General features: G+C 47.0%; 12 protein-coding genes; 6 read left to right on the top strand and 6 right to left on the bottom strand.

Moving 5' to 3' along the window:
* Positions 1-904: 904 nt before the first annotated feature.
* GSBLH_T00000280001 (uncharacterized protein) lies at positions 905-1,480 on the top strand (the record flags this gene model as incomplete). XM_013038464.1 has 2 exons in its annotated part: positions 905-1,064; positions 1,099-1,480. Exons 1-2 carry the CDS (start codon positions 967-969, stop codon positions 1,478-1,480), a joined length of 480 nt encoding a protein of 159 aa, XP_012893918.1. The 5' UTR covers positions 905-966.
* A 29-nt stretch (positions 1,481-1,509) lies between these two features.
* On the bottom strand, positions 1,510-2,724 carry GSBLH_T00000279001 (uncharacterized protein; the record flags this gene model as incomplete). XM_013038463.1 has 4 exons in its annotated part: positions 1,510-1,691; positions 1,723-1,812; positions 1,843-2,198; positions 2,643-2,724. The coding sequence occupies 4 exons, from the start codon at positions 2,722-2,724 to the stop codon at positions 1,575-1,577; spliced, it is 645 nt and encodes a 214-aa protein (XP_012893917.1). The 3' UTR covers positions 1,510-1,574.
* A 1,456-nt stretch (positions 2,725-4,180) lies between these two features.
* GSBLH_T00000278001 (uncharacterized protein) lies at positions 4,181-4,936 on the top strand (the record flags this gene model as incomplete). The annotated part of the gene is made up of 2 exons (XM_013038462.1): positions 4,181-4,357; positions 4,388-4,936. The coding sequence occupies 2 exons, from the start codon at positions 4,181-4,183 to the stop codon at positions 4,934-4,936; spliced, it is 726 nt and encodes a 241-aa protein (XP_012893916.1).
* A 2,050-nt stretch (positions 4,937-6,986) lies between these two features.
* On the bottom strand, positions 6,987-8,898 carry GSBLH_T00000277001 (uncharacterized protein; the record flags this gene model as incomplete). XM_013038461.1 has 8 exons in its annotated part: positions 8,809-8,898; positions 8,600-8,776; positions 8,485-8,568; positions 8,391-8,452; positions 7,714-8,330; positions 7,610-7,684; positions 7,396-7,579; positions 6,987-7,366 (listed from the first exon to the last, which is right to left on the bottom strand). Exons 1-8 carry the CDS (start codon positions 8,868-8,870, stop codon positions 6,987-6,989), a joined length of 1,641 nt encoding a protein of 546 aa, XP_012893915.1. The 5' UTR covers positions 8,871-8,898.
* Positions 8,899-10,143: 1,245 nt separating this feature from the next.
* GSBLH_T00000276001 (uncharacterized protein) lies at positions 10,144-10,668 on the bottom strand (the record flags this gene model as incomplete). Its single annotated transcript, XM_013038460.1, has 4 exons — positions 10,144-10,350; positions 10,381-10,436; positions 10,468-10,573; positions 10,609-10,668. 4 exons carry the CDS (start codon positions 10,666-10,668, stop codon positions 10,144-10,146), a joined length of 429 nt encoding a protein of 142 aa, XP_012893914.1.
* A 3,259-nt stretch (positions 10,669-13,927) lies between these two features.
* GSBLH_T00000275001 (uncharacterized protein) lies at positions 13,928-14,065 on the top strand (the record flags this gene model as incomplete). XM_013038459.1 has 2 exons in its annotated part: positions 13,928-14,026; positions 14,060-14,065. The coding sequence occupies exons 1-2, from the start codon at positions 13,955-13,957 to the stop codon at positions 14,063-14,065; spliced, it is 78 nt and encodes a 25-aa protein (XP_012893913.1). The 5' UTR covers positions 13,928-13,954.
* A 20-nt stretch (positions 14,066-14,085) lies between these two features.
* Positions 14,086-15,908, top strand: GSBLH_T00000274001 (uncharacterized protein; the record flags this gene model as incomplete). The annotated part of the gene is made up of 10 exons (XM_013038458.1): positions 14,086-14,106; positions 14,140-14,216; positions 14,249-14,349; positions 14,382-14,521; positions 14,552-14,823; positions 14,854-14,920; positions 14,951-15,171; positions 15,203-15,522; positions 15,553-15,708; positions 15,739-15,908. 10 exons carry the CDS (start codon positions 14,086-14,088, stop codon positions 15,906-15,908), a joined length of 1,545 nt encoding a protein of 514 aa, XP_012893912.1.
* Positions 15,909-15,976: 68 nt separating this feature from the next.
* Positions 15,977-16,648, top strand: GSBLH_T00000273001 (Ribosomal protein L34e). XM_013038457.1 has 5 exons: positions 15,977-16,179; positions 16,213-16,292; positions 16,324-16,338; positions 16,372-16,427; positions 16,460-16,648. The coding sequence occupies exons 1-5, from the start codon at positions 16,095-16,097 to the stop codon at positions 16,617-16,619; spliced, it is 396 nt and encodes a 131-aa protein (XP_012893911.1). The 5' UTR covers positions 15,977-16,094; the 3' UTR covers positions 16,620-16,648.
* A 103-nt stretch (positions 16,649-16,751) lies between these two features.
* On the top strand, positions 16,752-17,155 carry GSBLH_T00000272001 (Transcriptional coactivator p15; the record flags this gene model as incomplete). XM_013038456.1 has 3 exons in its annotated part: positions 16,752-16,825; positions 16,855-16,930; positions 16,964-17,155. 3 exons carry the CDS (start codon positions 16,752-16,754, stop codon positions 17,135-17,137), a joined length of 324 nt encoding a protein of 107 aa, XP_012893910.1. The 3' UTR covers positions 17,138-17,155.
* Positions 17,156-17,268: 113 nt separating this feature from the next.
* GSBLH_T00006955001 (uncharacterized protein) lies at positions 17,269-17,761 on the bottom strand (the record flags this gene model as incomplete). Its single annotated transcript, XM_013038455.1, is given in 3 exon segments — positions 17,269-17,409; positions 17,439-17,540; positions 17,552-17,761. 3 exon segments carry the CDS (start codon positions 17,759-17,761, stop codon positions 17,269-17,271), a joined length of 453 nt encoding a protein of 150 aa, XP_012893909.1.
* Positions 17,762-17,789: 28 nt separating this feature from the next.
* GSBLH_T00000271001 (uncharacterized protein) lies at positions 17,790-20,555 on the bottom strand (the record flags this gene model as incomplete). The annotated part of the gene is made up of 10 exons (XM_013038454.1): positions 17,790-18,087; positions 18,120-18,330; positions 18,361-18,640; positions 18,677-18,990; positions 19,023-19,491; positions 19,526-19,618; positions 19,650-19,824; positions 19,861-20,093; positions 20,124-20,300; positions 20,331-20,555. 10 exons carry the CDS (start codon positions 20,553-20,555, stop codon positions 17,790-17,792), a joined length of 2,475 nt encoding a protein of 824 aa, XP_012893908.1.
* Positions 20,556-21,067: 512 nt separating this feature from the next.
* Positions 21,068-23,966, bottom strand: GSBLH_T00000270001 (uncharacterized protein; the record flags this gene model as incomplete). XM_013038453.1 has 12 exons in its annotated part: positions 21,068-21,202; positions 21,231-21,428; positions 21,459-21,797; positions 21,828-22,118; positions 22,147-22,323; positions 22,353-22,520; positions 22,831-23,025; positions 23,057-23,126; positions 23,155-23,312; positions 23,343-23,561; positions 23,597-23,731; positions 23,760-23,966. The coding sequence occupies 12 exons, from the start codon at positions 23,964-23,966 to the stop codon at positions 21,092-21,094; spliced, it is 2,268 nt and encodes a 755-aa protein (XP_012893907.1). The 3' UTR covers positions 21,068-21,091.
* Positions 23,967-24,154: the final 188 nt, after the last annotated feature.

Here is a 24,154-nt window from a genome sequence, read left to right as displayed (position 1 = left end):
CTCTCTCCCCACTTCTTTCTAACATGAATTCCAGTCAGCCAATCAGCTGCCGACTTTTCTTTTCCGCGCCAAATCAGATTTACTGGGTTTTTCATCGCTCAACGGATCCAAACGAAATCCTCAAAACTGGAATTTGCGAGATTGACCCACAAAATGGAGTTTCCAGAAGAGAGGTTCATTTCGACTCTATTCCGTTCGCGTTGAATGGTCATCCATATACTGTTTCTATCCATGATAAATATCCTGTTCCCTCCCTTAGCGTTTATCTGATTTTTAGACAAATCTAGAAATGACAGAAAAAGTCCAGAAATCTGTCAATCAATGGTTAGCCGATTCCAAACAAACGGTAGTGGATTTGGACCCGAATTATCATCACTTTAACGGGGATGCTCATGTTCGAACGGGTGATTTTGAAGAGATGGTGTTAGAGAGTGATGTCGCTGCCGTGATGGATGTTCCGCCTGAAGGCTCTAGCAACAATGTTTTTGAGTATTGCAGAGTTTTTGTATGAACATAGGATAATTCGAAATCGGAGTGCCATCACATCTTTTGTCTATGTGAGTCATGACCTAAAATCCTTTATGAGGCATGCTCGTACTCATAGTTCATTGTGATTTTCAATAGAGATTTTGTGTCAGCCCATGGTGGGTCGTAATGTTATTGCTCCCTTCGTTCCTGTGCGCTGCAAAGGGTTTGATAGGGCTCCAGGAACAAGTCGATTCACCTTCACAACGTTGTTTCTGCGAGACAGGAGACTGTCGACATGGCGTTCGGTTCGCAATGTAGCTCGTTTTGTGCACTGCACTGTTTGTTTGACAATCGAAAGAGCATTCAGTTTTATTTTGCATCATGGCTTCAATTCGTCAAGCGCAGGTATTCTTGGATGCAACAGAGTCAGAGAAATAGGTTGAGGACATTATTTCGATCCAAACGCAGAACCTGCTCTCTCTGCCCGAAAACTATTATATGAACTTTTATTACTATCATTTGTTAACATGGCCTGATCTTTCGTGGGTTGCTGAAAACGAGGAGGGTGATATTGTCGGTTATGTGCTTGGCAAGATGTATGTGTGTAGTAAATGAATGTGTAACGTATAGTAATGAGGATGATAGTACAATGGGCCAGATTACATCCGTAGCTGTAAATCGCTCTTATCGTCGACTTGGTTTGGCGAAAAAGTTAATGAGACAGTCACAAATCAAGATGATCGAGGTGTATAACTGCAAAACATGCGCTCTGCATGTTCGTGAGAGCAATTACGCGGCGCGGCATATGTACGAGTCCGTTTTAGGATTCAAGTACTGTTTTTACTGTAGAGTAATGAATAGACTCATGGAAACGGATTATAAGTATTATGGAGATGGCGAGAATGGTTTGGCTCTGCGTTTGGATCTCCAGAAGGTTCGCGATGAGTACAACATTCCTCCGTATAAAGGACCAGTGAAGGAAAAAGAGACGAAGAGCAAGTCCTCGAAATAAGGGTTTGAATGTTTGTGAACAAACAACAATGGCGATTTCCTCGCTTTCCCCAATTCCTTTGTATCTCTCTCTCTCTCTCTCCACAATGCCTTCCTCACTCTCTCCAACGCTTTCCGCAGTTCATACACTCGAAAAACACCGTCATGGGCTCATCCGCCGATCTCGTCTGCTTCTGCATGTACTGCGTTTTATCGGATCCGCATCGTCGGCACTGCACAAAAGAAGCCCATCGAACGCATTACCTTGAAGCCTCCAGAGAGTTTGTTCATCATGTGCGTCTTGTACCAATCGGTCTGATACGCTTCGAACATTTCTTCCTTGATCGTTTCTCTCTGTGGTTCAACGATAGAATACGCCTTCACCTCCTTCCGAACATCATCGCTCATCATCTCCTCCGCTGTCATCGACGCGAGTTTTTTGCTTTCCAGCTCGCCAAACAGCCAATCGCCGAGCAATTGCCGGTTTTTCTCCAGGTTGAAGCGAATGTCGCGGAAATGCTGTCGGTAATTGGGAGTGATGTCGTTCGGCGAAGAATTGAAAGCGGCGCTCAGCGCGTCCTCTAACCCCACGATGTGCTCGAGAAGCTTCGATTGCTGTGGATTACAATGGGAAGAGGAAAGCAACGGTAATGCCCATCGGACCCACGATGTCTTTGAGGTCGTTGTAAAGCAGCGTGCGGAATTTGGAGCGAGTTGGATTGAGATTCGCTGGCTTGAGGCTATGGATAACGCAAGCTGCGCGTAATAGACAAGGCATCGGTATTGGCGGGAATGGCTTCCTCAGAAGGCAACGTAGGCTCCGTTTTCGGAGATTCTGTGCTCTTCTCGTCGATCGGACTGCGAGAACTACAATGCAGAGAAAACGGCGATTTTACGATTCAGACTGTGATCGCACCAGTAACTCCTGCACTTCTCTCTTCCATTTCGAAATAAGGTCACTAGCAAACAATGGGGTAAATCACGTCGTACGAGCACTTCTTTTGAAGTTTTTTGTTCTCTGTAATTTCTGTGTATTTACAGTGACGAATCTTCTTCAAGGTATGCACCATGTCTGTTTTCTTCGCTATTACGAGGCTATATTATGACGTACCTTGAGTATTGCAAGAGTTACATGTTGGCCTTTCAAATGATCAAGAATACTGTCTAATCGAGAAATGTTCTACAACATGAGATAATTCCGCTCCAACATACTCCCTCTTCCAGAGCCTTCTCGTAGTCCTTCTTAGCCTCCTTAATCTCCTCCATCCCAGGAATTATTTGAACAAACACTCAGCCATACGTATAAAAATGATTTCAAACCCAGCTCAAACTATCTGCTCGATTGCTCTCTCCAAAACAACTTTGACCTCATCTTCTGTATATGTCTGAACAACCATGTAAATGTCTTCAGACTTTCCCATGTAGGTGTGGCGGAGAGTAAAACAACCCACATTACGCAACTCAATCTCAGAATAGCATGAAATGGATTCAGCAAATTGTTTTACCTATGTTCTACAGAATTCAGTTTTAATACAGATAATACGACGCAGTCTTCCTTATTTTCCCTAGTTACCTACGAATCGTGATATCCAAATATCAGTACATTGCAGACAGCGTATTGATCTCGAAAAATGATATCCGGAACATACTAGAGATCAATTCACTCAACTCGACCCTACGAAGACTTCCCACGCTGTGTCGATCTCTTCTTGAGTGAGCGGTGCTTCGTACTGAATATAAAACGTTACATCATCATGGAGCTTGGCATATCGCGAATTTGTAGTTAGTTTTGTTATCTTCATACTCACTACCCTGGTTCGTACTCTTTGCCTCTGAGACCAACAAAAGTATGTGTTTGTTGTGAACAAACAGCATTCATTCTAATGAAATAAACAGGAAGGCAAATAGTCTCCCAGAACTTCTTCTCCCCAAGTGAAAACCAACTTCGACAGAAAAAACGTGACGAAATAGCCAATGAGAACTCCCCCCAATGTGTCGCCAATCCAATGGGCTCCGTAATAAACCCTTCCAAACATCGTAGGAAGAGGGAGGAACAGGAAGAGCAGCCGCTTATCGAAGAAAAGGTAGAGACACGCAGCGAACACTGCAGCCTAGCAATTGAATATCTGTAGTGAAAGCAACTTGGGCGCTGTCTCCTGAAGGAAAGGCTGGATTTGTCACGTCGTCGCGGATGGGAAGAACTCTTTTGGAAATGGAAGATTTTGAGGGTCGTGGTCGTCTCAGAATGTTTTTGAGAGCTTCGGAGATCAGGACAGTCAACATACTATTTGATAGAGAGAGGCAAATCATACCATGAACATCCGTAATAGCAAGCGCAATGAAATCGCAGCAAAATAAAAGCAACAAGAATAATGTAAGGAACTACATGACGACCAAACAACATCGTAGGAACAGCCAAATAGTACTCTGTTGATTCCGGCAGAACCATGCTACAAATCAGCAATGCAACAGTTGACTTACTGTTGAATACGCTTGCTCCAGAGATGATCCTGTTTTAATAATCTGAATAAAAGGTTGTGTATATAGATAGAAAACTCGTTATCGGTTTGAGAATTCATTTTTTAGGCCAAACTGAAACGACACGACAATGGAGGCGTGTTTTAGTACAGGCGCAATACATTCGAGAATGTTATAAATTCGACATACAAAATATACTGAAGAAACGAATGCCACTTTTTATTGTAATCAGGTATCGTGTCTCATGAACAACCCTGGGTTAGTTGAACTCGCTGTTTATGACCTAAGTCATGGAATGGCTCGAAGCTACTTGAGTAGTTTCTTAGGGATTGAAGTAGAAGCGATTTATCATACAGGAGTGCGGGTCTATGGATACGAGATTTTCTATTCTGACGGAATCAAGCAAATGCCACCATATGAAGTATGTCGTCTTCTTCTCGTTTCAGTGTAGGTGGAGTCTACTTTTGGGATGCATCCAATGGAGATCATTCCTATGGGATATACAGAACTCCCCGAGGAAATCATTATCGGGTTTATTGAAGAAAACAGCTATCGCTTTACCGTCGAAACGTACGACCTCCTTACTCACAATTGCAACAACTTTTCTGAAGAGTTCGTCAATTTCCTCACAGGAAACCATATTCCGGACAAAATCCTCAACCTTCCATCTGTATTTCCGTCTCTCTTTCTTTTTATTTCAGACTCTTCTCAACACTCCGCAAGGTCGTTTCTTAGCCCCACTTCTCGAACAAATGGGCGTAACGCGAGCGATTCCTCTTTCTCAGTCCTCTTCATCCGCGCCAGCACTTCAATCCTCTCAGTTTTCGCAATCATCGCAATCATCGCAATCATCGCAATCATCTCAACCACATCTGCCCTCTCAGCCCTCTCAGCCCTCTCAGCCCTCTCAGCCCTCTCAGTCTGCGATGGCTTCGCTTCTTTCTCCCCCTACGCGCGTTCCCAAGCAGGCTTCGCCCACTCCGCCCATCGCCACGCGTGAAAACGCGCGTCTTCGCGCTTCCAGTCCCGCGGAACTCGCTCAGACAACCGCGGGGAACCGCCAATCATCGGAGAGAAACGCCCTGCAGACGGAGACGGCGGAGGACCCGCGGGAATCTCCGTTCGCTCCTCTGTACAGCGAAGCGAAAGCGAGTTTCGATCCGGATTCGGCGATGGAAATCGTGCACAGCGAGGAATTGATGTACAAAGAAATCGATCTGGCGTGCTTGGCGCCGTGGCGAAGATTCGATTCGAAGTTCCTGGGAGATACGTTGCTGCTGCTTGGAAAGAAAGAGCCGTTTTGTAGTGGTGAATTGATTCAATATTGTTTTGATCTCCTCCAACGTAACACACTTTGCTATACATCGCTGCGAGGCGTGGAAGCCACGCTGGATCATCTGATTACCACGCATGCAGCGCCTTTCCTTCTCGAAATCTTGCTTCTAATCGCCATTCCACACTTCACAGAGCTTTCGAAGGCTTGCAGAACACGCTTTGAACCACTTTGCTCTCTTCGATCGTCTCTTCTTTCGCTGCTGTTTCGCCTCCATACGGATTCGGCTGTGTCTCCGCGTGCGAGCTGGCTGGCGTTGTTGGGCCTGAGCGCGCTGATGACCCGGGAATTGTGGAAGGAGCTGGAGAATTCCGCGTGTTTTCACGAGCTTTTCAATGCGTGTCAGCAGCGAGAAAACGATGATGAGCACCAGCAGATCGCCAAATTGTGCCTTTTGGCAACGTGCTGCCGCTTTGTGGAGGTGAGTAGAGACGATGTCGATGCGAGTGAAGCGTGCTTGGAGGTAGAGGAGCGAGAGGGTAATCTTATGCATAGTTGGCACAGACTTTGTCCTATCAGATCGCGGAGGAGAGATCTGTTCAGCAGATGAGGCTGAAGCTGGTCGGACTGTATTTGCTGGCTGCAAGGGGAGGAGATACGGAGAAGTTGATCATTGCTGCTAATGGACTTGATTCAGGAACGTCGTGTCCAGTGCCCGATTGTGAGGAATTGTGGAATACTCTTGTTAATAAGTGTGTTTTGTACTGTTTTTGTTGAATGTCACTCGGTTTTCTAACAGAGTCGGCTTTAATTCCTCAGAAGTCGAAGGAAATTAAAATCGACCCTGGAATTGTATCTGGAACGCTCATTCGTTGATGAAGTAGACAATCGGTTTACAGTCGATAATTGCTGAGCAGGAGCGTAAATATGAACAAGAAGAGTTTATTGAGAATCCTAGAAAAGTGGGAACCGATTTCGATCCACTTAACGATAGAGACCGCGCCATATAACTGAACATAAACGAAAGAGAGAAGACTTAAAAAATCCGGGTGTAGAAGAGAGAAATCGAAAAGATCAGGAAGAGGTCAAATCCCAGTCAATGTCAGAGAAATTGAAAAAGCTGAAAGAAAAAGCGGACGTTTTCCACCAGCTGCAACGAGGTATTTTTCGTGTTGCGCATTCAAAGCTAGGAGACAAGCAGCCGGATGAGCAAAACTGTCTGATCGATTTTAAGAGAAGAAAAGAAATGTACGACTTCTATGGATTGGAACTCCCAGACAATGAGAAGCCTCAGGAAGGTTCTGTGGATGATCCGATGTCTCTTGTGCGAGACCGATACATCGACATGCTCAACGAACCTCATAAAGACAATGAAGAATTGATTGAGGATGAATTCGGTCGTTTGCGTTGGGTGAAGCGTGGCAGTGATGAATACATGAACTACATCGGCAGCGCCTATCGAATCCGTCAAGAACTGAAAGGGAAGTCCGTGGATGCAGATCCGCAGTCGCACAAGCCGATGAGCAGTCGATGATGTGTGAGAGTGTGAGAAGTAGAAGCAGCTCGCGTGAAGATGACGTGGGAATCGAAGGGGAGCCGGAGCGAGCGCGACTACTTCGTGGAGATTGATGTTGGATTGATGGATTTGTGCGACGTAGAACGAAACGGAGCGACTGAAGAAGCAAAAGGCGCAGAAAAGCCCTGCAGTGACGACTATGGTTCGCTCGAAGAACGAAATCGCGGACGATATTCTGCGTTCTCTCTTGTAACAAACAGCTCAATCGCATTTGTTTGTTCCATATCGTAGAGACACGGCGAGTTCTTTGAGTCGACGAAGACTCGCTTCGTAGACCTTGCTTTCCAAACTAACGTTCTCTTCTTTGGTTCGTTCCGCTTCATTCAATTCGCTTGCATCGCTTGCATCGCTTGCATTGCTTGCATTGCTTGCCGCTTCTGTTTCTTTTTCCTTCGCTTCCTTCAGCTTTGCAGAGTTCGCTTTGTTTGTTTCGATGTCTAAAACTCGCTTCTGCGCTTCGCGAATCATCGAACTCATCAAATCCAGATAGCAAAGCAAATCCGCTTTAAACGCTGCCTGCAAACTGCGAAGAATCGGAGAAGCGCGCAGAAACGGCGCTGCAGACAAAAACGTCGATAAATCTGATTGAACAAACACGTCAGGATCGTACATTCCACTGCGTTTCCGCTCTGCGAATCGCTCAACATCGCATTCAACGCGTTGGCTTCGTTCTGCGGCGAGTTTCGATGGAAGTAAAGCCTCCAAAAAGCAGAAGGGAACGCGAGAGTCGACGCTTCGGCAAGAAGTTCCGCAGCTGACGCGATTTTCGAAAAGAATTCGATGGCTTTCGTGCTCTATCATTGAAGAATTTGAGTGAAACGCACGCGCACGCTGAGAATAAAAACAAGAAAGCGAGTATCTTTAGACAATTCCAACGCGGGCGAATACGTGTTTAGAATCTACAGAACGACGCAGAGGCGAAGCAAACCTCTAACAACACGGCGATCCACCCTGATTGAGCGAAGAATCGGAACGAATCGTCGATGCTGAACCCCGCAATGATCTGAAACAGCTGCAGAAAGGAGTGGACCAATCGATACGCGTCGGCGTTTGCGATCTTTTCGCGCTGCTCCGCGTAGAGGGAGCGAAGAATCCGCATGGTATCGACGATGAAAGGGTAGGAAGCGGAGGCAAACTGCTGCAAAAACTGCTGGAAGGATTGCGAGGAAGCGAAGTCGACGGATGTGTCGGCGAGCTCGATGGCGATGCGAGAGGTGAGAAGGAGGAACGCTGGGAGGACGTTCTTGTCGATGGAATGGCCGTTGAATTGGAAGGGTTGGGGGGAAGCGAGTTTTTGTGTGAAAGAAAGGAGAGATGGGAAGAAGAAAGAAGTTTCGGAGGGATGCTCGGAGAGAAAGTCTTGAAGGAAGAGAAGGAGAAGAGGCCATTCGGAAGCGAAGGAAGGAGCGGGTTGAGAGAGAAAGCAAGAGAGAAAGGGGAAAAAGGAAGCGGAAAGGGACATTTTTCGAGCGAAGCCAACGGATATCGACTTGATTTGACCGTTGTTTAAATGGCTGAGAAGAGACAAGAGAAGAGCTTCACCGTCTACACAAAATGAGAATAACAAGAACAAAAATAATAAAAATAATAAATGCAAAATGTTACCTTGTTGAGAATCGTCAACGTCCTTGAGATATTTGTATAAGTATGATTTGGATACATTGTTTCTGACATTAATTGACGGGAACGACAAAGATACGTGACGAGAATATAGGGTAATTGATAATACACCAAAAACCCGAGCTGATCAAAAAGTTGCTGCATGTCCGGTGAATTCGATGCACTATTTTTATAAAAACTTTCAAAAATTCCACTTGCTCAGGGAATACTCCAAGCCGCTTAGAAAATCCCGATTTAAATGAAAAAAGGAAGGAAATAGCATCTTCATATTCGATGATTTATCCCCGTTCCATGCATTAGACAGCAAGTCCACCAAAGCAGCTAATCCGTCCTTCTCAACAATAGGATACGAAAAAGTAAGCGATTCATATCTATAAATGAGCACAGAGTCTATAACAATCACGCTCCTTCTGCAGTCATCTTCCTAGGCTTGACATTCGCATTATTTTTCAATGCTTTAATCATTTCTGCAATAAACTCATCTCTATTCATCCTGGTGAAAACTCATTATGACAACCAAGCAAGATCGATTTTAAAGTGGATTAAATCTTGAATGGTAATCACGACTTCTATGAAGCGGCTGGCGACGCTTCCCGCTCAAACTCCCGATTGGGTAAACAATGAATATCTCTGCGTGATTTATGTAGTCCCCTCCTTCAACAATTGGATTAGACTATGTAGATCTTCAGATCTATGGATTTGTACTTTTGTTAGGAGAATGGTGTATAACCTTTGTTTGGGTACATATGAATTGATTTGATAGTAAAAGTGTAGTTAGGAATCGTTCTGAACATGTTTCCTTATTTTCGTTTTAAGACGCTTTCTTTGTCATGCCGTGTCAGTTTGTGCCTCGTTGCTGTCTGTATAGAGATTTTCAAGGTATTACAGGGATATAGTTTTCCGAACTAGTGCACATATTCAATGTATGGTACGCTTTACTACTACCACACGATTGTATGCTCCGCAATAAACATCACAGCGACTACATTCGCTCTGTTGTTCAACCTAGGTCCACTCTCAGTATTTCGTGCCAATAACCGCAAAAACCTGATGCCAACAATTCCAGACCTTTCAGAGAGTGCGTTTAATTACATAATGTCCGTCACAACGTTCGATAAGAGTTGACCCTGCTGTGTGCTTGTTCACTGTAGATCGAGCAGTTATTCACATCAATTTTATCCGTTACCGACTTCGTATTGGGCGCAAAGCATTTAATTCATTAATGCTTAAACAATACAAACCTTCCCTCCAACTTTATGTTCGTTATTCCATCTCTCTGTTTACCTCTAGCTCAGCACAATTGCTCAGCACTTAGAGGGAGAAGATATGGTAGCGCGCATGATGATTGCAGTAGGTCATTCGGAGAGAAGTGATCATGCAAGATTAATGAATATGGTTTTATTCGTCTCTTCATTCCTCGTGTCCCATCAACCCCATTTTTGATGGGGTATCGAAAAAAGCTTGAAAAGGGAATGTGCCTATTCGAGCTGGTTTCGATCGAGTATCAGGGAGACAGTCGAGTGCGGTATTACTATGCTGAATTGAAACATTTCAACTTTGTTTTGAACGACATGCAGAAGAAATCGATCGCCTGGCTGCTCTCGGAGTTGAACGAATGTGTAATAGTACAGTTGCGAACGTAGGGTGGAAGAGAAGGACTTTAATTCCTAGATTTTGTGTAAAAAATTATATTAATGCGGGTCTTTCGGATAATGTGAGAGCAGTTATCATTCGGCGATCAAGAATGAGGCCTAGGCGATAAATTTGTGCTATTTCCTGTTTGAAAACAAACACTTGATGCATCAAAAGACTTTTCAAGTTGATCTAACTGCTCCTGGCAGTGGCGCTTCATCTCCTGAGCCTGCGCACGATATGACAAATCCAGCTGTTTCTTCTCTTCCTCAATACTGGATCTCACCTTGGAAATATGTGACTCTCGTTCAGTCTACATCGAAACACACCTCACTAAGCCAACCTTATACTCCTCGTACACCTTTTGGAACTCGCTACACTTTTTGATCATCTTTTGAACTACATTTCACAAACACCAAAGCTCGCAAACTATCTCGTCCAAGAGCAATAAAATTCGTTGCAGGAGTCTTCACATCTGCCGTAGAACGCAAAATATCCATAAGCTCACCCACCCCTTTATCAATGCTCATATCTTTCTAATTGGGTTATGAAATCTATATCAACAATCTACAAAGCAAGTCTCGGTGAAACTAGAAGCAGTTTCAGCGACTGCATCACATTCCACCTCCATATTCAGCGTAAAGGAATGGTAAGCTTTGTATTATTCCAAAAGAATCACGGAATACCCGAAGCGTACTTATCTCTTGTAGACGACATAAAATTTTGATATTTGGATTATCATTATATAGTTCATAGAAAGAGGAATACATTCAAAATTAATAATTGCACTCACTTGATGGACATTAAAAAGAGTACAACGATTCGAAAAATATATATATATATTGCGTAACCATTATATTTCGTACTAAAATTCGCTGAGTTATGTGTGATATGTAGAGATGAAACAATTACTGCAAAATGATTGGCGCACGAATTGTGTAGAGTATGTTCCGTTGTTCCGTTAAAAAACAAGCAGATTCATTTTTTACCTGGTAATTGTATGTTACGGGACTTATGAGTACGTCTCAGATAGTCAGCAACAGAAGAAAGACGATACATGCCTCCCAAAAGAAACGCTACAATACCTATCCTCACATAACTCTTCTGCCTCATGGCGCGTCACATCAAATCAGGAGGCAAAGTTTACCACCACAAAGAACATCCCAAGGTAATTGAGTAGTTTGGAGTATTAGAAATAGATGAAGGGTGCGAGGAAGTTACTGAGCACAGTCCATTTGTAGGAGGAACCATACAGTTTTGTAATGTGTAGAATACTCTTATCCAATACATCTGTGTATCATGTAAAACTGGATGCAAATTTACCTATTTCGAGTACATATGTCTTCGGGCAATATTTGAAGATCATTATGTCATGGCCTTTCCATCGATTCATTTGTTTCTTTCCGGTAACTACCGTCTACTAGATAGTCATTTACACGAGCTGGTTGACCGCTTCAAAAACAACCCAATAATTCACAAACGCTGTATACATATTCTAATTGGCTTATTGGAGCGTACATATCTTGCTGACCCGAATCAAATCCGACAGTTGAATAGTTTATGCCAGAACAATGACCCCAAGCTGTTTAGTCAATTTCTATTATTTCGAGAAAAGAGTGATATCTCCGCATTTCTTCAATGTCTAAAGAACCGCATTGCAACTAGCCCCCTTCAGCCCCCTCGCTGCTCTCTCCGTATGTCGGAGCACTCATGGACGAACATTCCGCATGCTGATCCGGCTCTTGTCCAGTCCGGAATTCGTCTGATTGCTCTCCGTGAAGTGGGAAAGTTGAGCAGCAAGGAGTGTCTGAACGGGTTGTATCATTTAATGCATCCTTCGGAAGAGTCCGAAGGTTCGATTGGCGATCGCGAGTTGTCATTTGGCTTCTTTATGTCGTCTGCCAGGGATTATCCACGGAATGAGCTAATGAAATTGATCCACTCGGAGCAGTTCGCAGCAACAGAGCGAAGCTACTTGTACTACAAGTGCAATCAGGGTTCTCTCTCCTTGGCATTGTGCCATCACTCGTTTATGCAGACGGGAAACCGCACGCAGTTCTTTGATCTATGCAAGCTGTGCCTGGAGGCCTGGAAACAGCCTCGAGTCTTCACGGAGTGCCATTCCAAGATACTGTGCTCGTTGCTTTCGAAGCAGCTAATCGATGCCAGTGTGCTGAGTGTGATCCAGCAAGAATACTGCAACGATTACTCTAATATCTTTTATCAGGCGTTTTCGATTGCCGAGAAAGATCAGGATCTCAACAAATTTGCCAGCGCTTTAAAGGAGCTTGCCGCTATATACGTTAACTCTAGATAGTTTTGTTTGGCTCAAACACACCATCACTACTACTGCCTTTTCAGCTTGTTATTTGATAGGAGATAGACTAAAATTATGTGAACCCAATATCAAGCGATAGTTGCCTTTATCGTGGAGAAACCCCGAACGAAGGCCGCTGGCGTGCATTGCCCAAAAGTTCCAACCCTCTCCTTGGAAGTGAGTCTCCTTGATTCGGTTGTAATGAGTATCTCTTCCGATATGGATGCACCCCAAAGCGACTGTTCCGTCCACAAGATCGTAGGGCTTGTCCAGGTTCTTCCCTTTCCACATCAACCCCATGAGATAATTATCCACTCGACGACGACCCACAATGACTTGATGAGTCCGATTTGTTACAAGAGGGATCGCTTCTCGGGAGAAAATGAAGTAATCCTAGACTTTACAACGAACACTCACAGCACTCACAGCACTTCCAGCATGACGAGCTCTCCTCCTATTCAAGCGTACAGAACGGAAGAATTGCTGTACATGGTCAAAAGATTCAAAGGCAAAGGGGATTTCCGAGTAATCTTTCTCATACACCCTGCCTGCCAATTCATGCTGTGGATGAAGCTTCTGCTCCTTTACCTGGCTTTGCAGGTATTTCAGTGCATCAAACACAGTATAGTTTAACAAAATATCCGCATTCACGTAACCATAATACAGAGCATTGAACGTTTGATAGGCAGAATAGTACAAACCTGTGACTGTCGGTACACCAATTCTTGTAACCTCAAAATTTGTAATCACTTTCACGGAGGAATCGGAAAAACGGTTTATCAGTTCAGGAGTACGGGTGAACATGATCGCCTTAAACGAGTAAGCTTTCGAATAGGCGTCTGCCATCGATTTCCAAATTCTCGTCTTATTATTAATACGCTCTGTCCACCCTTCTTCGGTTGTAAACAAAACTAAATCATATAAGGTGTTATCTTCTCTTTCCGAATGTTCACCCAAACGAGTTGCCTGACGAACATTATTCTTAGAATACACACGAAAATGCCTCATTCTTTCAAAGAAAGTGTTTCTCTATTTTTCAATCAAATAGCGCTAAAATATACATCTACATACTCACTAGATTCGTCAAACTGAAGAGGATTTCCCCATGAGTACAACACACCAGCATACTGCTTATTTTCATTCAAAGAAATAAATGACTAGAATATAATATTCACAATGAATATTCTACATTCGAAAAAGCAATGCGTGCCACAAAACTGATAAACGTTATCAAAAGTGTTAAACCATAATATTTATACATGTCTTATTATCCAAACTTTAGATAGAATATGCTTAGAGACAAATAGGACACTTTGTAAAAAGAATTTGACCAGTATGAATATTGATATCCATCAATATTATACTAAAAAAACGTAACTTCCCGCTTTCTATTTCTTACTAAACGGCACTTACAAAACACCACAAACCCTGATCTACCTAGATCGAGTGAATGGTATTACAACAATGATGATTTTAGTGTCTATTCAGCTCCAAAATGGTCATACAAGGAGTTTCTTGATAATCATAAACAGTGGATAGGGATCAATTGTAAGCTAAATACAGACTCTGTCAGGTATTAATTTGGATTAATCAAGATGGTATGACTCTATGCACCGAATGTGTGATAATTAGGTTGTTTTGCTTGCAGCAGTCCTTACAAAGCCAGGAAAGGGTACTGTTTATATTTTTGAATTTCGATGAATAGTGTTGATATCGCGACAATATGTAAACATGAATCGCACTCGTGTAGAAGTCTGGATAGTAAGAGTGTGCTGTAATTGGTAGGGAATCCTTGCAGTTTTTCCGAAATTGCTGAGTGAATCGAATATGCAGCATACCTTTGTGGAAGCAAATAACTTACGGTACTTTGTCGTGTGGGACTGTAAACTCGTAGATATGTGTATCAGCCGATCGAAAATCTGGTGGTATTAGTAGTGACAACGCGGAATAGCAATATCATAGAAGATTTGGAAACGTTGCACTTGGTGGCGAAGGGTATTGAATGAAAGGTGTGTGTGACAGTGCAGTGATTCCCGAGTACGCTGGTTCGATCAAAGAGGAGGCAATCGTGGATCATGCTTTTGACATAATATTCGCCCTGGACGAGCTGATAACGTATGGTGGAATGAACGAGCCGATTCCTCTGCAGCAGGTGCGTGTGAACTTGGTAATTGAGCGTGCGAGTGTGCGAGTGTAGGCGATGGAGAGCCACGAAGAAAAGCTGTTGGCGATGGTTCAGGAGAGCAAGATGAACCAGGCCCGCGAGATCATGAAGCAGAAGGAGCGCGAGCTGCAGTCGCACCAGCCGGCGCCTTCGGGTCTGTCCTTCTTCACCTCTCTGTTTTCCTCGGCGGTTTCGAACGTTGCGAATACGGTGCGCGCGGTGGATTCGGCGGCGGCGCGCTCCTCGGCGGCGTCCTCGTCTGCGTCTGCGTCAGTGTCGCTGCCCGCTTCGGAGCCTCGTTCTGCGTAGGGTCGAGTGTGTGTTTGGATGCGGAGAGGGGAGCTGAGCGCGAGTCTGGGCCGCGGGATGAAGCTGGGCGGCGGGAAGAAGGAGAGTCTGCAGGTAGGGCTGGCTGCGCGCCGTGACGAGCAGGGGCTGATGGCCGAGGACCACCTCGTCGCCCCCGCGCGCCGCGCCGCGTCGGGGCAGGCCAGCGGGGCGAATGGAGGAACCGCGGGGAAGGCGGAGGGCGCGGTGCACGTGGGCGTGGAGGAGGAACTGTCGGTGAAACTGTCGCGCGACGGGCTGATCGAGAGCGTGGACGTGAAGGGCACGCTGTCGGTGCGCGTGCACGACGCGGGCGCGGCGAAGGTGCGGATCCAGCTGGGCGCGCTGAGCGCGGAGGGCTTCCAGTGCCAGCTCCACCCCACCATCGCGCGCTCTTTCTTCGCCGACCACGTGCTCCAGCTCAAGCAGCCCGACCGCGGATTCCCCGTCGACTCCACCGTCTCGCTCCTCCGCTGGCGCCAACCCGCGGGGGGCGACGCGCTTCTGCCCATCAACGTCACCTGCTGGCCCGAGAGCGAGGACGCCGGCTGCGACGTCAACGTCGAGTACACGCTCAACCCCGCCGTTCTCAAGCGCGTCGAGAACCTGCGCATCTGCATCCCGCTGCCGAGCGGCGCCTCGCCCGAAGTCCTGGCCATCGACGGCATTACCATTACGTGGGGCAGGACTGCGCGGGTTAGACGTAGTATCCGAAGGAAAGCTTCCTGGAGTGGGAGGTGGACGAGGTGAGCGAGGAAAACGCGAACGGCGTGCTGGAGTTCAAGGTCAAGAGCGGACAGCCCGACGACTTCTTCCCCGCCTCCGTGGAGTTCGACTCCCAGCAGACCTTCCTGGAGGTGAATGTGTGAAATGAGGTGTGAAGTGACGCGTAGGTGGTGGATGTCCAACAAGTGGCGGATGGAGCTCCCGTAAAGTTCTCACAAAGCAGTTCGATGAGAGTATCGAACTATTCGATTGCTTAGTGGACCGTGTAGTGTGTGCGTTGCTGTGTTTGTTTCAAAAAAGCAGGAATCGAAAAGAACCCCTTGGTGGTATCAAATAGAGAGAATCCAGGCTATGGAGATTTACCCCCAGTGCATTTGATTTTCTGCTGTATTGCCATATAGTTGAGTGATTACTATTCAATTTAATCAACAGTCGTAAGTTTGAGTTGAAAGAAGCATGGGAGGACCGAATGGCGCGAGTCCTGCGTTTGTGAAAGAATTTTGAGAATCTCACTCGGGAGTAGATGGTTGCTAATCGCAGAGTTACCTACCGTCGTCGACACTCCTACAACACTGCTTCCAACAGAATCGAAGTCGTGAAGACCCCTGGTTTGTGGTTTGTGGTTGGAAGTAACGATTTAGGTGCTAGATTGACTGCCCACTATATTGAGAAGTCCGTTCAGGCTCCTAAGTGCCGTTGCTGCAAGAAAGTCCTTCCTGGAGTAAATGGTGGTTGTGAGGGGTAATGGTCAGATTCCCAGACTGCGAGTTAGCGATCTGAAGAACGTGACTCACTGCCAGCGCACTGTGTGCCGTGTGTATGGTGGAAATCTGTGCCACAAGTGTGTCCATGATCGGTAAGGAATTGAGTGTGTGAGTGAGTGTGCAGCATTCTGCGTGCGTTCCTGGTGGAGGAGCAGAAGATTGTGAAGCAGGTGGCTATGGCTAAGAGCGCTGCTAAGAAGGAGGAGAAGGCTTCCAAGAAGAGCTCGAAGGACGCGAAGGCCAAGAGCTCCAAGAAGACTGCCAAGAAGACTTCCAAGAAGTAAGGCTGTGCTTGATTTTGGTCACTCAATGTGCGCTGTTTGTTTGAGAAAGAAGCGGGTTGCGAACGGATATGTCTTCCGTGTTCTGGAATGAAGGAAGAGATGGATAAATAGATGGATAGATAGATAGTTTTGATGCAACAGAGAATCTGCTCAATCTGCTGTAGAATCTCTCGTTCTCCTGTTTGGAAACGGTCCTTTGCCTGGATGTAGAGGTTTGGAGGCAACTTGAGAATAGTTCAGAACCGCGATATGATGATGAATATGGGTGGATGATCTCGATTTCCTCTCGGAAAGCAGTGACTGTGAACGAAGTATGGAAGTTTGGCGGAAGGATGAGGAAGTAGTTCCGGGGTGAACCATCTGTGAATATCCGCGAATATGTGAAGCTAGACGACGGTAGAACGGCTCCAACAAAGAAAGGTATCTTTCTAACTGAAGAAAACTACAATGCCTTGATGAAGTGTGAGGAGCAGATAAAGACGATGATCGAAAAAACGAAAAAGGGAGAGACAAGTTAATGAGTGCAGTTTTCTATTTCTTTGTTTGTTATTCTCATTTGAGTCGATCCTATCTGATTACTTGATCATGCTTTATTGACTTATTTTGATTTCGATGAGGTACTAATGGTGATTGCTCACCAACAAACAAATTATATCATTTCAAAAGGATTAATCATATATTTCTGCTGATCCTGGAACGTCGCCCACGCCTGGTTCAGTGCCTCAAAGATTCTCTGTGCAATGTAGATTTGATCGGGCGTTCCATCACGATTTTTATCGGGATGCACTTTCTACCGTTCACGACTCTCCCAACCACTACCAGCATCGCCTTCCTATAGTACAGCTTCACCTTTTCGGGCTGCAGCAGCTGCGCGAGCGAGATGGGCTGGAAATCGGCTCCTTCCCACATCACTTGGTGCATCTACGCTCGACTCCGCGCTCGATCCCCACTGTCGACAGCAGCGTGCGGATGTTCTTCTTCTCTCCGCCCTTCTCCATGGCCCATTCATCGAGCTTCGCCTGGTACTTCTCTTTGGATTCTTGTCGCTGCTGCTCCTTCACGGTCGCCGCGACTTCCTGCTCTTTCTTCACTAGCAGCGCTTTGATCTGCTTCTCGCGCAGTTCTTGCTCGCGAGCTTTCATCGCGGCGACCACGGTGGCGCTCTTTCCTTCATAGGAAGTGCCGGTGAGTTTGCTGAAGGGTGAAAAAAGGAAGGAAAGCAAACCTGGCTTCGGAATCGAGCGTGACGTCCTCCGGAGAAACATATTGAAAGCTGGGAATGAAGGGTGGAGGGAGAAGGTACTTGACCTCTGCCTGCTCGATAACAGGCGTTTTTGTGGGAGTGGTGGAGACGGGAGCCGATTTTGTGGATTTGGAAGTGGATTTGGATTTGGATTTGGATTTTGTGCTTGATTTGCTGGGTGCTGAGGATCGCGAAGGAGTGGGAGATTCGTCTTTGGAAGGAGTTCTGTAGGATAAATGAAAGTGATGTAAGCCTACTCGAAAGCAGAGAGATCAACTCCATAATCAACAGGGCTTGTCTCTTCTTCAACGTTTTCCTCCTCCTCCTCTTCTTCCTCCTCTTCCTCTTCTGCAGGAGTTGACTCAGGATACTCATCCAACTCACTATCACTCGAATCAGACTCTTCAAGATCCGAATAGACTATAGAATCCTCGATAGGAATCCTCGTAATACCTTTCTCCATTTTATCTACACTCAAAAACACTCATCGAAACAAACCGATATTGAGCACTTTCAAGAAGATCCCTCCATTATAGAAAGGAGCTGGAACCGATCGATCTTGGACTTCGACCCACTGGTACGAATCTCCTTGTTTTTGACGAAATCGCAAATGATAACGTCCAAACTTGCTCAATGGAAATGCGTCTACTACATCTCCCATAGTAATATTCTCTTTCCTATTCATCACTTTTACTGTACTAACGCACTTATTGAGCATAAAGCAATTGGGGTGCTCTATACTGGACCCAGCCTCCTTCTGGATATAGTAGAATATGATCTTGGACATAGAAAGTTTAAAATAGTAATATTATACCAACAAACACTTATAAAATATGATTTGAGAAAAAATATCCTGAGTGAGTTCACCGATATTGAGAGGATCCGGAAGAAGAGCGGACAACGACAGGACGGTCTTGATTCGTTTCATCGAAACAGCTCCATCCTTTAAAACTCGCTTCCTTTCAAATTCCTCTTTGCTTCCAAACAGCTCAGGACCCTTTGCTTCAATAGCTGCATTCAAATCGGTTCTCAAGTGTTCTCGCTGTTTGATGATATACCGATCAAGCGTGGGGTAAATGAACCTCCATACTAGATAATGCAACTCCGATAGACCATAGAACCAGAAATCTACCAATCAGAATTCCCTCCAAATCTTTTACCTCCTAGATATATCGTAAGATAGAATAACCAAGGTAAAATGTTAATCAACGCGACGTAGTCGAGGAACGTGACAGTTGCTCCTCGTTTCGCGCAGAACGCAAGAATGATCATGGGCTCCACGACCAGACTGATAACAAAGCACAGACTGGACGAGACGATCTTTCCGGTTGCTGCTACATCCATCGCACGAATTTTAACCGAGCTTTTCTTTAATGCATTTTTCTGGTATCGTCTCGCGTACACAGAGACCACAATCAAAGAAGGGAGGGCTAGTAGGAACCCAGGAACCATGAGAATGCCGGTGAGGACCACCTTGACCAAACTCCAAAGAATCATGAGGATGGTTGTAAGGTTTCGCGTGCTCCCTCCACTAATCTTGTAGTCATTTTGCCTCACACAGGAGAGCAATTCCCGATAGTCCAGAACGCGATCCAGCAAGCTCTTCACCTCAGGATCCGAGTCGAAGTACTCAATTCTAACCGTGGAAACCGAGAAACAAAACCGACCCATGCACGAGGTTTCGATCGAGTTTGCACTTCTGTTCAGTGGTGAGCTGGATCTCCTTCCCCGTGAGGATGTGCCGCACCGTGTTCACCTGCCCGTGACGCTCCTTTTCTTTGCCTTACCGCGTTGAGCGTGGTCCAATCCGACGCCATCGTCGTGACATTGTACATGTTTCGGTTGATGGAGCTGAGCAGCTCGTTCACGGCTTCGTACTTCACTTCGCCGCCCTGATGGAATCGCCGCACGAGATCGCGATCCACCTCGATGGGCTCACCGATATCCAAGAAGGCGCGCGCTCTGCGAGTGAGCAAAGAGAAGAGAGGAAGAGGATACTCGCGGAAGGAGTCTCGCTTGAAGTAGTTCATTCCCACGGGGATGAGATAGAACTCGGAATCGGGGTAATGGTCGAGGAATCCGAGAGACATGATGCTAACGCCCGCTTTGAAGGGAAGGAAGTTGGACTGGTCGTGCGAGCCTCCTTCCGGGAAGATCGCGACGCATTTCTTGGCAGCCAAGGTCTGCCACACGGCTGCGAACATTTTGTGGTAATCGATGTGAGGGAAGAACTAACGGAGAGCCGGGTTTTCAGAGAGTACGAGCGCTTTGGAGGACGGCGAGTTGGATTCGGCGGAAGAGAGCGGCGCGGGCTTCGATTTCGCGAGATTCAGAAGCAGATCGGTGTCGCTTCGCACTTCGCTGACGATGTAGGAGCCGCCTCCGATCTGAACGGAGCCCTGCGCGGCGACCTCCGAAGTGAATTTTGTGTTTGTTCCCTAAACGTTAAGACACACGATCACTCACACGATGATGTGGTCACCTTCCACTCTCACCGTTCCACTGAGCTCCCGCTTTACGTCCTGGTGACGTTCTACTGGGATAATGGACGCCATGAGCTTCATGAAGAAGCCCACGATCTTGTACTTGCGAAAACTGGAAGCTGCCCCGACATAGTAAATCTTTCGAGGCAGGTGTGTGGAAATCACAACAGCATCGATGAATTGATTGGCATGGGGAGCACATACCAACATCACGGGCTTATCCTTCGGAATCCGTTCAGGATGCGATACTGTGATCTCTAAAATCAAACACGACACATAGAAAAACCTCGGAAAAATGTCTTCGCCGCAATCCAATAAAGAATGGTTAGAAGCTTATCGATAATGTTTTCTCCCGTGGTTAGATGCAGAACCAAGAACACGAGAGACCATCCCATCGATACTAGTGTGAACTTCAATGCAGGTCCTTACCCAATGCAAACGATAATGGAACTGGAAACATAGGCGTAAAAACTACCAAATACTAATATCTAAATGAAAAAGAATTTTGACCAACGTACTCTGTACAAAAAAATGAGGATTCCGGAAAAGGAATAGGACCAAACTTCGAAGCGATACATACCGATTATAGCACTCCAAAAGCCCTTATTTCAAATCGATCCTTTCCCACCCTAAAGGAGTTTGTGGATCATCATTCTTCTTTTTTTATTTTTACTATATATCTCCTCTCTCTCTCTCTTTCCTCTCTCTGTAACAAACACTCCAACTATTCTTATCATCACTCACTACTACATGTTCCCCTTCTTCATCGAGCTTTCTCTTCTCTGCATGTCCTCCTTCCACAGTTCCACCGCTTCATTCTGCAACTCCGGCGCATACGTGCTCGCGAAAAAAGCAGCCTACATGGCACCTCTCTCCCTGTCCCACCTCCGGATACCGTTTCTTCCGCACCAGCAAATCGAAGCAAGCCTTCGTGTCCTTGCGCAGGAACGCAGCCATCAGCTCCACGTTGCTCCACTCCGCCTCTCTGGCCAGCTCCTCCGTGCGCTTCATCAGCTCCGCGTCGCTGTAGCAGGATGCAATGAGGAGCATCGTGCTGAAGTCCTTCGCGTGCTCGTTGCATTTCTACATCTCACCTCTTCCCCGCGGGACCACCAGCGCCGTGGGGATGTCGCCCTTCGCCATGCAGATTTCCGCGATCTGCGACCAGTACTTGGCGATCTCCGGTCCCTCCTCGCTGATTTCCTCGAGGATTTGAATCGCGGTTTTCTCGTTCTTCATGCTGATCGCCAAATCCAGCTTCCGCATCGCGTCCCGCGTCACGTTCATCGCTTCCTCCAGGAACCCCTGGCTTTGGAGAAACAGGGAAAGTTTCTCCAGTTCCTGCTGCCCGATTTCCGGCAGGATCGAGTTCGCCAGCTCGAAATTCTTCGCCAGAACCGCGGTTTGGTACCGCAGCAGCGCGCGATCGAGCGGCACCGCGGTTAAATTCTTCTACGCCTGACGCCCGGCCCCGACCCCCACGTCCTTATCGACGAGCACGGCGACGCTCTCCTTGTCGAGATAGCCGAGAAGGAACCCGCGGGACTGGAGGTGTTTGACGATGATGACCTCGCCGCCGACGTAGTACTTGAATCCCTTCTCCGTGGTGTAGAGGAAGCACGCGCCCACCCAGCACCCGCTCACCACGGCGTCGCCCACTTCGTGCAGCAGCTCGAACGCCACGCCGGCCTCCGTCTCCTCCGCCGCCAGCACGAAGAAGCCGTCCGCGGTCCCGATCACCACCAGCGAGCCCTCCTCGTTCCAGAACACGCTCTACCTCGCAGCCTCCCCGCGGGACTACCGTCGCCGCCACGTCGATCTTCCGCACCACGTCGCCCGACTGCCAGTCGTAGAACACCAGGAAGTTCTGCCCGCGCGCGCCCAGCATCTTCCCGCCAAAAATCTTCTCCACCTGGAAGGGCGTTTCGATCGTGTAGCTCTCCTTGAAGTTGCTGAACAGCTTCACGCGCGACGGCGTCTAGATGGGGGCTCCCGCGGGGATCGTACCTCCTTGACGGCGTAGTCGCCGTTGCCGTCGGCGGCCCAGACGGCCTCGAGCGCGGGCCCGAAGCACTTGGAGCGGAGGACGCGCGTGGTGGAAATGGAGTACTCGCCGTCGCCGCAGAGAAGCATGAAGCGACCGTTGTTGTTGTAGTGGAGGGACTGGGGGAAGAGCTCGCTGCGACCGAGGTGGAGTGAAGGAAGCGAAGCGGGATGGAAGGGATGAGTGGATGGAAGGGATGGATGAGAAATGCAAACAGAGAGGCGAGCAAGGGGTTCAGTCAAAACCCGGTCACAATTCATTCATTTCATTCAAGATCCGATCATAAATCATTCAATCAAAACCCGGTCACAATTCATTCAATTTGATCACAACTCAATCAAAGATGATTCAATTTGATCACAATCCATTCATTTATTCAATTCATTCAAAACCCGATCAATCCATTCATCCACCCATCCATCAATCCACTCATCCCTTCACCCATTCTCTCACGGATATATCTTTGTACACGGGGCTGAGCGCGGTTTCCTCGGTGCAGTGCAGATTCTGCAGGATGGCGGTTCGGATGTCCCCGTTATCGCACAGCATCACATGTCCGTTCCCGTCCATCGACAAAATCGGCACTTCCGACCCCAGCTGGATCACCGCGGATCCCTCATCGAACCCGATTCCCAGCTACGCCTCACCTTCTCTCTCCTCTCTCCACCTTGCTCGACTGCTCCGCGCTCTCCACCGCCCACACGCGGCCGCTCGCGTAGTTCAGCGTCAGCTCGCAGCTACCTCGCAGTTTGTACACATCCCTACCGGTACGTCACGCTGTGCCAGATCCGCAGAGACCCGTCCTCGCTCCCCGACACGATGATTGGCAGCTTCGGGTGGAAGAGAACCGCGGTTATGTTCTCCGTGTGGCCTTCCAGCGTCTGGATGCACGTTTTCGTTTGATAGTCCCAGATGCGGATCGTCTAGGCTCCTCAAACGTGGAAACCGAGTACCTTGTCGTCCGAGCCGGAGAGGAGATACGGCTTGTCTCCCGCGGGGGAGTAGCAGAGACAGTTCACACCGGCTTTGTGCTCGTTGAGCGTGTAGTAGGGCGAGCTCGTGTTGAGGCCCCAGACCTTGATCGTGTTGTCGAGGGAGCAGGAAGCGAACGTGTTGCTGTCTTTCGGGTTGAACTTCACTTGCATGACATAATGGGAATGACCCTCGTATGTCTGGTGGTTAGCGAAATCAGTACAGGAGTAGGTACTCGCACGTTACGCCAGTTTTGCTCCCAGTTCCACAGCTTGATCATCATGTCGTCACCGCCGGAGAGAATCAGAGGCTCCGTAGGGTGGACGTCGATGCAGCGAATGTAGTCGGAGTGCGCATCGAACTCGGTTACCTAGATGACAACGCAGGAGCAAAGCGACCTTTTCTGCAGTATTGTAGTTGTACACGCGAATTTTCAGATCATCACAGCCCACAATCACCCACTGCTTTCGCTCAATAAACTTACACGCACGAACAGGAGTGTTGGTGACGTCCCACTGGCGGACCACGTCTCCCGTGTTGTAATTCCAAATATACAACTTGCCGGAGAAGAGGGAAGTCAGAATCCAGGGCTCTGTCGAGTGCATGTCTACACACTTCACTCTTTCGGAGTGATTCACTAATAGTTTCTATAAATCGTATAAATAGAGAGAGTTGAACCTGGATGTCAAGTTGAAGGGGCTATACAATCATTACGAACCAAATTCGCCTACCATATTTAGTTGATAGTATGATTCAGTTGAATACGACTCAACCAAGATATATTTAGGTCATT

The sequence above is a fragment of the Blastocystis hominis genome, assembly GCF_000151665.1.
Source record: "Blastocystis hominis, Singapore isolate B (sub-type 7) whole genome shotgun sequence assembly, scaffold_0".
NCBI lineage: Eukaryota > Bigyra > Opalinata > Blastocystidae > Blastocystis > Blastocystis hominis.
Note: the sequence above shows the minus strand (reverse complement) of the source record. Positions and strands in the feature narration are given on the sequence as shown.

What these genes read in the sequence shown, in the direction of transcription:
- GSBLH_T00000273001 (XM_013038457.1), top strand. Translation starts at nt 16,095, where the DNA reads ATGGTTGCTAATCGCAGAGTTACCTACCGTCGTCGACACTCCTACAAC. An exon ending in CGAAGTCGTGAAGACCCCTG is followed by an intron (nt 16,180 to 16,212) that starts GTTTGTGGTTTG and finishes GTAACGATTTAG; the next exon opens with GTGCTAGATTGACTGCCCAC. An exon ending in CACAAGTGTGTCCATGATCG is followed by an intron (nt 16,428 to 16,459) that starts GTAAGGAATTGA and finishes GTGAGTGTGCAG; the next exon opens with CATTCTGCGTGCGTTCCTGG.